This window comes from Ostrinia furnacalis, unplaced genomic scaffold (genome assembly GCF_004193835.3).
Source record: "Ostrinia furnacalis isolate ACB-3 unplaced genomic scaffold, ASM419383v2 OfSCF6287, whole genome shotgun sequence".
NCBI lineage: Eukaryota > Metazoa > Arthropoda > Insecta > Lepidoptera > Crambidae > Ostrinia > Ostrinia furnacalis.
In genome coordinates this window covers 166783-180114 of record NW_021136526.1, presented here as the reverse complement: position 1 = coordinate 180114, position 13332 = coordinate 166783, and the positions used below count along the sequence as shown (strand labels likewise).

The 13332-nt window shown below is 36.6% G+C and overlaps 1 protein-coding gene across 2 annotated transcripts in view; it reads left to right on the top strand.

Moving 5' to 3' along the window:
• The window catches only part of LOC114362215 (putative inorganic phosphate cotransporter), a 36618-nt gene that overhangs the window by 976 nt on the left and 22310 nt on the right, over positions 1-13332 (top strand). Inside the window, exon 1 of one of the 2 annotated variants that reach the window (XM_028317515.1) lies at positions 519-632. The exons of the other annotated variant lie outside the window; for it this stretch is intronic. Within the exon in view, the coding sequence (XP_028173316.1) occupies positions 596-632 (37 nt within the window). The 5' untranslated portion in view covers positions 519-595. Of the gene's footprint in view, positions 1-518; positions 633-13332 lie in introns of those variants that run through there. 2 annotated transcript variants of the gene reach the window in all.

Sequence of the window (13332 nt, the reverse complement as noted above, 5' to 3'; positions counted from 1 at the left end):
AATAATACTTGCTAGATTGCAATATTATTTTTAACCTTTGGAAAGATGAGAGACGTGTGATTGGACAGAACACATTATACTGAAAGATTTTTTGATTTCATTAGAATTTTTTTTCTAGATTTTTACTTTTTAATTAGGTATTTAATACTCACAAATTGTTTTCTTATTAATAAAATGTGTTGTTCGTAAGTCTATACATGTGTCATATTTTTTTGTTCTTAAACGCTTTATTGATAAAACTGGACCATATGATAATAAATAGTAGCCGTAATAATCTAAATAAATAAATTGTGAATTCCACTTCCACTAGATTAATATAAAAATATCTGATCAAAGTAACACTTTTTGAAAGTACATAAAAAATAGGTACTACTTCAAATACTTTTTACATCCAATAACTTTTACATACAGATGGCTATCCCATATCCCTTGTGAACCATGGCCACACTATACTAAGCTATTCAAGTGCATTACAAGTTATATAAGGCTAGCTACACCGTTGTGGACTCAGTCGTGCGCGTGCGTCTCTTCCTGTCGCACCGGAAGTTGACCTCTAAGGTCTAAGTTTGAAGGTTCAAAGTGAAGTGCAGTGAGAATGGTTGAGAGTAGTGAAGGATCTGCGCCTAAACCCGGTATGTTTAAAAATAAGAGTCGAATTAGTTAAGGAGGTCATTATTTTTGTATTACAGACATGTTTCAAACGCTACCGTTGTATAGGAAGATATGTTTATAAATAGTAATTAAAATTTCTTAGCGATTAGAGTCGCTTCTCAAACTAAATTTTAAATTAGGTAACAACTTGAAAAATTGAACTGTCTAAAGACAATTGAAAAACGGCCAATTCCCGCCTTAGGCAGTTCGATTTTTTCAAGTTGTTTATTTAAAATTTAGGTTAAAAATATCTCCATAGCACAGTGATGAGAATAGTCACTCAGCAAGTGAAAGGTCGAAGGTTCAATAATACTTGAATCAGTTTATATTTAAGTGAATATTTCAGATATTTTAATAAAAGAAGAATTTAAACATTTTGACGAATAAGAATTATAGATAAAATACAGTTCTTCTTGGGCATAGATTTGCGGCAAACACTTAAAAACTGTCCAAAACATTATCAATTTTTAAATAAGTTTGTTTTTGAAATATATTTTTTTCAGTAGATCTAGGCATTTCACATTAAATATAATGTTTTCAAAGTGCTCTTTTTATTATTATTCGTTAAATTAAAATCCAAACTCTGTTATGAGAATTAACTAAATATTTGGTAAAAAGTAAATTTAAAATAAAAACATTTTCAGAATTAAATCAGTGCAATCAATCAATGTTATTTACATCTAACGACCACATTTTCCAATAAATGAGTATTGCACTTTAAACTACAAGTGCAGATAGTGTTTTCTTATCTTCTATTTACTAACAATGTTTATTAGATAGCATGACACTTCAGCTACTTACGATTGCCAGAAGTACTTTGATTGGTCCTCCACTTGATCTATCATGCTGGACTAACCGTGATCAGATGTTTCATCATAAACTAGCTCTAGTTCAGTCTAGTTTTGTTAGCATTCATAGCAGCCATAGGACGCCCACTGCTGAACATAGGCCTCCCCCAATGCTTTCCATGTTGCCCGGTTGGTAGCGGCCTGTGTCCAGCGCCTTCATGCTACCTTTATGATGTCTTAGCATTAGCAATATCTATTAGTGTTGAAGTGATCAATTTACTAATATTCACGCTAACTCCTGCAGCTAAGCTAAATTTTATTGTTTGTGTAAGGAATTGGTTCTCCAGAATAGACCAAGATCAGCCCTTGACCCTCAAATCAGCATATATCGCTAGGATATGTTCGCTTTTTATTTTCGGACAGTCGTTTTCAGGTCTGAATCAGGAATATTGCATAAACTCTACTATCTGTAAATAAGTATTATGCCGTGATTCATCAAACACGTTCTTATAGGTTAGATTAGCTTATCAAATGCTATAGCAGCTCTAAAGTTACTTACTTAAACTGGTTAGAATTTATAAAATCCAAAAAAGTTTCAAAAGTCATCTTTAAAGACTCATAAATTAAGCTACTAAGCAGCGCTAATAACTGTTAACGAACTAAGATGACTATGAGTAAGTATGCTAAGTTCTGTTAGTTTCAGTAAATTGAGATAATCTGAATGCTAAATATGTTATATTAATTAAGTTCTAAGAACTTAGAATTTTATCACTTAACTGTATATCATAGACAATGTAACAGTTATAGAGCTCTCTATAATAAAATAACTTATCATGTTTTGTACGGTCAAACAAACAGCACAGCTCACTTCGGTTTGAATGATTGACAACGCCACTCTTGTAGCGGAGTTTTGGGCTAACACGACAAGAAGAAGAAGAAGCACAACTGACTCTACATTTTTACAAAACAATACTTTATTTATGACATCCACATAAACGCCGCAAAGGTAAACTTGATGTGCCGCTGTTCGTACCTACACAGGCACATAGTGACGAAACGAATCGATTTGGAGTTGACTATTTTATTGTTCAAATGCATCCGATTCTATTACTGCGGATGTGTTGGTATTTCTATTTATGCATATCATTCGCGCCATTCATCAAGTTAAAAACTCAAGCGTACTATGCAGTACCCTCTACGGAAGTACAGGTAAAGACGCCCGGCTGGCTTGGTGGTTCGTATGTAGTAGATATACCTACTGTCCATAACTGTGCTAGAAACCACGGTGTATATCCCTGTCTAATACAAATATTTGTGTGCATGTCTTTATGTATGATGGTATTAGTATTTATGTGAATTATGTCTTTAAAAAGTATGACACTGCAATTGTAAATCTTTTTTTATGTAAAGATTTACTTACTTTCCCAAAATATGTAAAACTTTACAACGTACAACATGCGACGCAAATTCTACGTTACTTCACCTTAAGGCGATTAGAGTCCTCAATGACCTTGGGCGTTTGACCTTCACGCCGCGAGCAACACCCGCGTACCCCGCACCAAAAACTCCGATTTGACACCGATCAAAAATACACGGGCATAGGTAGATACAGAATAGAAGCTCTTTCTTCATACATTACTGCCTATTATTTTAAACTTAAATTGATGAACCTTGATGTCGGTGTCATTTAACCAGGCGTAAAGGTATTTAATAAAAATAACAAAATCCATGAACATTTTGTACGGGATAAAATTTTTTATCGCCAAAGCTACGGTCAAAGTTAGGTCACGTCAGGTGGTGCAACTTAGCCAAAGAAAAAATTCATTTTGATCGCTAATGTCAGTTTGTAGCGAGTGACACAACCTCCCCGTCTGAAGGCCAGCGGCCGACTGCCGCCCGCACCCCGCGAAGGCCCCCTCAACAGCAAAACGTTCGGAATTTATCAAAAGTAAAATTTATGAATGAAAGTAATGTTCGATTGAAAAACGCAACGTGTCATTTAAAGATTAAAGAATTCCCAATCTATTCGTGCAAAAATCTTTTAAATTAACATAGCCGTTTTGGAGGAGTAGGGAATTTAAGTAAAAAATCGATGTCCCGTATTTATTTTTTTAATCCAAAACAAAGAGACGTAGCGAAAATTCAAACGTCACAAATGTAGTCCTTGAACTGTTGTATAACATATATTTTTTTCAACTATTTCTGTCTAGCAGTAAAAGAGGAGTAGGCTTTACAAAATGCCCATTTGGCGCGGATTGAGGACACTAATCGCCTTAACACCGTAATAGTTTATTATGGTACTAACTTTTTGTTAGCTTACTTTGAGTTTTAACCTAATCAAAACTCCTTAATCTGTCTAAATCAAGTTAATTTACAACGCTTAATAAATGGATCTATAACAGTATTATGGTGGTAATAAAAAAGAGCTGACCATCTAAAATTCAGTGTAATAACAAAACACCAGTTTTCAGCCACAAATCCCGTACATAATCGAACATAATATCTACAGGGTTACTTTGCAAATAGTGGCTAGATTAGAGCCATAACCACAATGCTAATAACTGGCAGCAACCAATATTATCTACAGCGTGTGCTCTTCCGGCCATACTGCATCCCCTTTGTTTTCAGCCTTTTCAGCGATAATGCAATAAATATCGCTGGCAGGTAGTTAGCGGCACACGTGATATATCCCATAGTATCCCCACAAACCGCATTGCCCTCATAATAAATCTCTTGTTATGCTTTGTTTTAAATTCATCTATTTATTATATAGGTGTAATAATAGCGTCATAAACAGTGTCAGTAGCTTAGTATCACTTCTAGGCTCCAGGTACTTAATGACATTTATGACGGCTTACTTGTCCGAATACTTAACGTTGCCTCATTACTTTATGACCTATGATGGGCTGAAGCATGAAAACATACCTACATATATAACATAATAAAATTGACTGATATTCGTAGTTAAAAGTTTTAAACTACACCCCGACCCGAAATTACACACCCGAAATTAGAGACTACGAAAAATTTTGTTATTTGGCCTGTGACATCTTTTTCTTCAACAAATTATTTGACATCGAATCGACTCTACCAACACTCACAAGTCAAGTTTGTGTCATGATTTTTAGAAAATATTGTTATTATTTTAGTGAATTTAAAAAAATGTTACGATTTTAGTATATATTTGAAAGTTAAAAAGTGGCAACACACTTTAATCTTGTTTGGCAAGGAAGTGGTAATGTGGAGGGGATAGAGAGGCTTGTTGTAGGCCTAGGGCTCACTCAGAATCATTACTCTGTTAGCTTCGATAGAACTCAGACCACTTGACGAATCTATGTCCGATAGCTGTTATAATAATTATTGTGAGTTGAATATTGAGTAATTGAAGTGTAAGTGTGTAAGTGGAAATATACTCGAGTTTGGCTGGAATAAAGTGGTTTCTTTTTATTTGCACATTGTGGGATATGATGTTCGTCCACAATAAGGAAGCTAGATGTTAGTGCTTCCTTCCGAGCGGGTGTTATGCTCGGGGACCAAGGTCCGATTTACACCATCTTGGTTTGTCTATACAGTGTGTCCGGGCTTGTAGTGATCAAACTTTAAGGGCGTAATCTATGGACAATTTTATCGATGAAAATACTTCAAATTTGGGGCTTGACCCATTTCTCGTAAAATTACGAGGATTTAAGTTTTTAATTTTTAGTTTTCACCTCTTCCTTCAAAAACAAGTGAAAGCGTGGGTAGCTTAACACTAATAAGCAAAAATTTTATATCATGCGATAGCCAATAAAATTATCTATTAGCAGAAGTAGAAAACAGATACAAGTTTCATACATTTTAAGGGAGTAAGAATGGATTTAATTAGAAAAAAACATGACTTTTTTCACTTCTTTTTCAGTTATTTTCCAACACAAGAAAAACCAGGTCGTTAAGGTATGTTTTATTTGCATTGTATTATTAGTATTTGAGCTATTCTACAAAACGAATGTAAATTTATTAGTCTACGTCTATTAGTTTCGACGTAATTGTTGAACAAAGATACCCCTTCCCAGCGGTTTCCATAGTAATCGGAATAGGTTGTGTGATTCTTTCAGGCAGTGCATTTTCGCATGTCGCGTGCGCTATGGAAACCGCTGGGAAGGGGTATCTTTGTTCAACAATTACGTCGAAACTAATAGACGTAGACTAATAAATTTACATTCGTTTTGTAGAATAGCTCAAATACTAATAATACAATGCAAATAAAACATACCTTAACGACCTGGTTTTTCTTGTGTTGGAAAATAACTGAAAAAGAAGTGAAAAAAGTCATGTTTTTTTCTAATTAAATCCATTCTTACTCCCTTAAAATGTATGAAACTTGTATCTGTTTTCTACTTCTGCTAATAGATAATTTTATTGGCTATCGCATGATATAAAATATTTGCTTATTAATGTTAAGCTAACCACGCTTTCACTTGTTTTTAAAGGAAGAGGTGAAAACTAAAAATTAAAATCTTAAATCCTTGTAATTTTGCGATAAATGGGTCAAGCCCCAAATTTGAAGTATTTTTATCGATAAAATTGTCCCTAGATTTGGCCCATAAAGTTTGATCACTACATGCCCGGACACACTGTATATACATATGTACTTGGCAGGATATAAAACTCCGTCACCGCGATGCAGGTTTGTATGAGCGGCGGAGTGTGCCATAGTGAAGTAGTGACAGCGCCATCTGTTGGTCACTAGTTTGTAGTGGCGTCGCCACACCACTCCCCCGGAAGAACCGGAGGTGGATGACGTCAGGATGTGCTCAGCAGTCTGTGCGTGATGAACTTACAAGTGCCAGTGTGCTCAAGTCTGCGGTGAGTCGAGACGAGCAGGTTGCGGTGCTCTATCCACGGTGAGTCGGATAGTGAGCGGAGGCGTCTTCGATGGTCGGGCGTGGAGCTGGGCCAGAGCTGTACCCGTGACCAGTGAAGTGACGGTTGCTTGCTGCCGAGGAACCAGGAAGGTCGGTTGTGATCTGCGATGGTCCCTGAAGGCTGGATGCTGGCTTGTTGAAGACTGGAGCTGATGACGGAGTGGCGGAGATGGTGAGGATGGCGAAGGCTGATGCCGAAGATGGAGGTGATGGAGGTTGCGTCTCACATCACGTCGGGGTCACCAATGTGGGATATGATGTTCGTCCACAATAAGGAAGCTAGATGTTAGTGCTTCCTTCCGAGCGGGTGTTGTGCTCGGGGACCAAGGTCCGATTTACACCATCTTGGTTTGTCTATATATACTTGGCAGGATATAAAACTCCGTCACCGCGATGCAGGTTTGTATGAGCGGCGGAGTGTGCCATAGTGAAGTAGTGACAGCGCCATCTGTTGGTCACTAGTTTGTAGTGGCGTCGCCACACACATTAACCACTGTCTGAAACTGCAACTCAAAATTTCCCATCTCTTTCACGCAAGTTACAATGCCAATACCACTAAGAGAGATGGCTGCAATACATCGACTTCATTTCCCCGGGTAGGTCAGAAGAAGGCAGCAGGAGGAAAACGAAAAGAGAGAAAAACCTCATTAACTAATGAGTCGGCATCCGTCTCGATCGCGGGCAGAACAATTTAATTACAGTTCTTCTGCGATTGTGTCAACAGTTGATTTGAACTTATTTATGCGCTTCATTCACTCATAATTATAATTTGTATCCGTAAATAAAATTCAGGCAGAAGTTTCATGTTGTAAAACTTTACACAACTCTTAGGCTGAGTTGCACCATCTCATTTTGACTTTAAGAAACGTCAAAAATCTGTCAAACTCCATACAAAAAGCACCGGTTATTGTTAAAGTTACGGTCAAAGTAAGATGGTGCAACTGAGTCTTAACGTCATCATAAATATTAAATAACATGTGCCCCGTTTCGAAGAAGTTAAACCTTAGAGTAAGTTAAATATTAATGTAGACAAATATGTAGCGTATTCACAAAATTCTACCTCTATCTCTCTCTCTCTCTCTCTCTTTGTGATAATTATAGTCACCATGTTTTATTTTTAAATGCTGATTGGAGAATAAATTAGGTATGTTTTAATAAGCACATGTAATTACAGCAAAAAACTGTCAATTCAAATCCAAGTAAGTTGTGGGGACATCTTTAGCTATTTTTTATTGTTTTTCTATTCAAAAACTGCACATCCGTGAGGTTGTCGTGTTGTATGCATTGTTTTTTTCTTTGAGATTGTGGTCTCAGTGTATATGGATATGACATCATTACCAGTTTAATAAACAAAACTTTTTGTAATGTTTTGTTCTAGTTTGACCTTAAAGTAGGCGGCGGATTATAGATATCACCTTATTTTGAATAAAAAATTAAAAAACACTCATTAAACTTTATTTTTGCAAATAGGCTCTTAAAAACACTTTTACACGTCCCAGTATTAACCCTACCACTGCTTCGGGACAATAAATGGGCCAGTGCTGAGAAGAAGCAGCGCTAGAAACTCAGTTACTATTGTCAGCCAAGGTCAGTATTGTCTTGTCTAGGTCCCAAAATAGCCATTACAATTTTAGCACCCCATTGCAAGTCTGTGTTTCTATACCTTTAATCTAAAGAATATAGAAATCCGAAGTTTAATATCCATTTCCCTCCATTGCAAAATGAATCCTTTAAATTGGTAATCTTGTAAATAAATAAATGATATCCATTTATTTATTTCACTGTCTTGCCTCACTGGTCACTGGTATCACTTAAATAAATATCCTTGAACATTTTACACTGCGCTTCTAGTCCCAAACTAAGCAAAGCTTGTACTATAATACTTTGTTTTTTAAATACATACATATTATACATAGAAAACACCCAGTCCAATACAAACAAATATGTTCATGCACACAAATGTTTGTACTGTGCGGGAATCGAACCCGCAACCTCCGGAATAGTAGTCCGTTTCGAACCATTACACCTAACGGCCGACGGAAACTTGTAATGTTTGTGTGTTATTTCGGTCCTATACCAAATACGGAAGAGTCATGGAATCATGAAATGCAGTGACCATCATTATTCAAAATATAATTCGCGTTAGATCATCGGGACCTAAATAGAATCATTATTGTCATTAAAGTAAATCGTCGCAGGCCAAATAAATATGTCATAGCAATGATTAGGTATGAAAAATGACTTCCGTCAGTAAAATGGTGCTCAATTGCTTAGCTGTTGTTAAGTATAATAGTTTTTTCCATGGTAATTTACAAGTTTAGATTGCACGAGTAGGTATTGTTTTGCTGGTGAATTATGAAATCAAGTTATTCCTTATTGTTGGTAATCAACTGAAACGATTTCCTTCTGTTATAATTTAAATAGATAAATAATTATAAAGACTCAGATAAATAATTATAAAGACTCAGATAAATAATTATAAAGACTCTGGCATACGGCTGGTGCGAATTTGCAAGTACATAATTCAGATATTTGACTATCTAACCGATTTTAGAAGACGCTAGTTCCCCTTTTATTGTCGGAGGAACTAGACAAAATCATAAATTAAATTTTTCACTAAACAAGCACATTTACCTAGGTGAGAAATAAACGGTGATTTTTTGGAAACCCTTGCTTAAAATTTTGTAAATTCGTAGTAATTTGAATTTGATACTAATCATAAACCTAAAAAATATTGAGGTATGTTTATTGTATTGAAAAATGATTCTAAATCGTTTTGTAACATTTAGCATTCTAGTTCAGTTTGCAGCCGGTGTCGAATTTATTTCAAAATGTTTGAATGGCACAAAAACAGTATTTTTTACCTTTACCGACACCTATCCTATATCCACCGGAGGCTAACTGCCGTGGCGTGGATTTCACGTAAAAATAAAGAACAAAATAGCAAACAAACTTGTGTCAATTTTGTCCGCACACAGACGTGAAGCGATTTGGATTATATTGTTTAGAGTAGGCGGACACCGTTGATTTTTAGTTGGCCGATAGTTGTGTCCGATTTCAAATTGTATGAAGAATCGGCCAAATCGAATGGGCGTAGTGTGCGCACTCCCATACATGCCCATACTGATCAACAGCCCGACTAAACTATCGGCCGACGAAAAATCAAGAGTGTGCGCCTATTCTTAGTAACAATTTAACAAAGGTATTGAGTCATCGACGAGTAGGAGCCTGTTTCTCCTTATTAGTTTAAAAATTCAAGCTGGTATTAAATAGATTAAAAAACTTCATTACGATTTTACAAGGATGATATTATTATATTCATGCTTGTTAATTCAACCTCGTTAAAATTTCATCTCATGATACATAATACTCAAATTAAAATGCTATCTCATTTGCAAAGTTAGCGCAGGCAGCATTCATTTTCTCATTTTTGTTTTTTTCTTAATTGCTGAAAATGGCGAACTTCGGATTTGTTTGAGTCTTAAAGTTCTCTATTTTGCTTGACATGAGTTACAAATGAAACGAAATTGATATTAAATAAACAAAATAAAACATACTAGGTCCTTTCAGATTCATTTTAACCTGCAATCTTTTCAGTACTCATCAGAATCATCATCCCATCCCAACTATAATATTATAAATGCGAAAGTAACTCTGTCTGTCTGTCTGTCTGACAAAATCGGTTGCGAGGTTTAAGCGGGAAAGCGTATTCCCGCTTAAACCTCGCAACAGATTTTGATGAAATTTGGCATAGAGATAGTTTGAGTCCCGGGAAAGAACATAGGATAGTTTTTATCCCGGTTTTTAAAACAGGGACGCGCGCGATAAAGTTTTTCTGTGACAGACAAAATTCCACGCGGGCGAAGCCGCGGGCGGAAAGCTAGTTAAAAATAATATTATGAACCAACAAGCGCCTGCTATCCGCCCGTGACTACGTACCTACGCGTGGATCCCGTTGTACCCCCTTATGGGTTGAGTTTCGTAAAATCCGTTCTAAGTGAGCACCTACATTCTAAAAAGAAATCCCATGCAAATTTTGAGACTCTTAGCACTTGTAGTTTCTGATGTTTCGTGATGAGTGAGTGAGTCAGTGACCTTTTGCTTTTATAAGGTAATATCAAATAGCATCCCTGTTGACCAGCTGGGATGAAATGCATTCCCTCAAGATAAACAGTATCCAATCAGTGCGGATTATTGCGAGTGAGGCGCAAATGTGTCCGCGGCCGAGCGCGACACCAGCTGATTCGTTCTGAGGATTGTAGGTGCGCGTGCGACTTAGTCGCCTTATTCAAATGAACCTTTCATGCTAGCACACCTCTACCACCACAAAGCCTTTGTGAGACAAATAGCAACGTGGATATTAACGTAGAGACGCTAGGTGGCGTTAGGGCCCTCGCCCACGACGTACCTACGACGACTTTTTCGCTACTAACGCGCGTTAGTCGCATTTGCAACGCAACTAATGCGTTACAGCAGCGCGACTGCAACGCTACAAAAAGTCGCCGTGGGCGAGGGTCCTAACACATATGTAGTTCGTAGAACTGATGACCGTTGGGGCAGAAAATTTTGAATGGCGAACACAGACTGGAGAACATAATCTAGGCAAGCTCCCAATCGCTAGACCGACAATCTAGTGAAGATCATTCTCAGGAAGCACCTGGATGCGGGTAGCATAGGACCAGTGGTTGTGGCAATTCTTGGGGAAAGTCTTTATCTAGCTGTGGACGTACTTTGGTTGAAATAAACGAATTGAACGAAATACATACACTATCGTTTATTTGAAACCGTTAATCCATAGAATACTATAGATAAACGCAAGATTAAAGTCGCAAGTGTGTGTGCAATTGCCGCTGAACAGAAGCATATTGACGTGGAAATATCCACCGGGATCTATAACCGGGAACTCGCCGTTCCGAAGCATGGATCCGGCGATATACATATAACAGCACATCAGACTACACATTTTTGTTCGAAAACCGATCTTATTGCAACGCCATAAGAGCTCAAAATGTTAAACTTGATGTGCCGTGTCCGTGCAGCCATGAAAACGGCCCGATGTATTGACTCTACTTTTTTACTCGTACTACATCTGGTGTGGCCGATCTGCTGTGTCTAATTTGAAACGGACTGCTGGTGTGCTAAGCTTTCTAAGGCTTATAAGGCCAATATTCGTTTAATTGTCCTTTCACATAAAAAAAAATAACCCTTAATCGGATAGGCAAGTTAAAATATTTAATTGTTTTTGAACTTTCAAAATAATACGGTTAATTTTACGGAAATGTATCTAAAAACTATATTTTCCTATTTTATGTAAATTATTCAAATTCTTTAGTGTAAAAGTATGTAGGCCTATTTCAGCTTAATCATAGCTCGCTCTACCACTACTTCACTATAACATAAATCTGCTGGAATAAAATATTCATAACGAAAAATAAAATGAATATTTTATGTATATTGGAACTATACAATGGTTGTTTCCTAATGTAAGTATTGTATCAAACTTGAATCGTCTTTTTTTAGTTATACTAAATGGATGATGTCGTTGAATATGTTTTTAGTCCGGACTTGATGTAGGATTCGAAATAAAAAATCTAATTATTTTTACGTATTCATCAACGATGGACATAAAAATGTCGGATTGGTCAAGTTTTTACGACGACAATTTGCAGTTATAACGTTTTATTATGTCATGGAATTTGACGGGATTCGTTTTATGATTCATTACACCAAGTTTGATAACTCTTTGGAATATTTTGATTCTTTGATTTTGTGGAATTGACCAGATAAGAACAGATTTATGTATAATTCTTAGTCCAAAAGGCAGAAGTTGAAAACTAGGGCTTATTCCGAAAGGTTCACAGCTCTATTGTTTTCATACTTATGAATTTAATGGAAAAAAATATGATTTTTGTTAAAAGTAACTTGAGTTAATTCCAAACACTTTGCACTGACGCACCAAAGGGAAAACGTCATTCAATTCATTTGTTTTTTTCCTAAATCTACATTTACATACCTACTAGACTGTCGCCCGTATTCACAAACGATGCTTGCTTAAGTCAGTGAAGCAGCAAATTGAACGCACAGCATTGAGTAGAGCTCTGTTATTGGTTCGTGTGTCACCCTGTGCGTCCACGCGCACTGTGAGACCTCATAGTAATATTTGTGAATACGGGCGTGTGAACCATCACATTATAGAAGCGAACCTCTTCAATAAAGCAGCAATAATATACAACTGAGTTGATGCAATGGCAACGACGTATGCTTTTGCATAACAAATCCTCCCAAAAGTACATCGAATAAAAACAAATAGGTAGGCTGTAAAAACGCAATCGAACTCGCAACAATCATTTTATATGACGTCACAGCCCAATAAGGATGCGCGCCGCGTGAGTGTCACGGCGACAACAAACGCATAATGGGTTGTGATGCGACAGGACCGGACTCAGTAATCGCTTTAAATTATGATAGGTGCTGTTGGCGACACTGGTGGTAGGCTTTAGTCTTTGGACTCTAGCCTAGCAACGGTGTCAACCATCATGTTTTTTAATTGTTTTTTGATAGATTGTTTTCTGTTACTGTTGTATAAAATTATGTGTTCTACTCGTAGAATTTAGTTTTATTTATTTATTGAGGCATAAGGAACTAAACAATGTTTATATTACATTAGAACTTTCAGGTGAAAAGGCGAAAATGTATCATGATTATTATTATTATTTAATTGACATTAGGGCGGGTGTTAAAAGGTCGGTTTCCATCCGGCCCGGCGTCTGACCGCATAGATACCAGACCGTCAACACATGCCCGTAGTCTGTATTTATCTTTTAAGGGAGCTTTTTATTTTGATAATAATTGTAAGACGATTAAAATGTAATTTGACTATAGCAAAACTTTCATAAAGGTCACGAAACACAAAATATGCCCAAATATAAAAATCTCATTTTTGCAAGTAGGCTTTTATAAAAAGCACTTTCACACGTCCCAGTATTAAC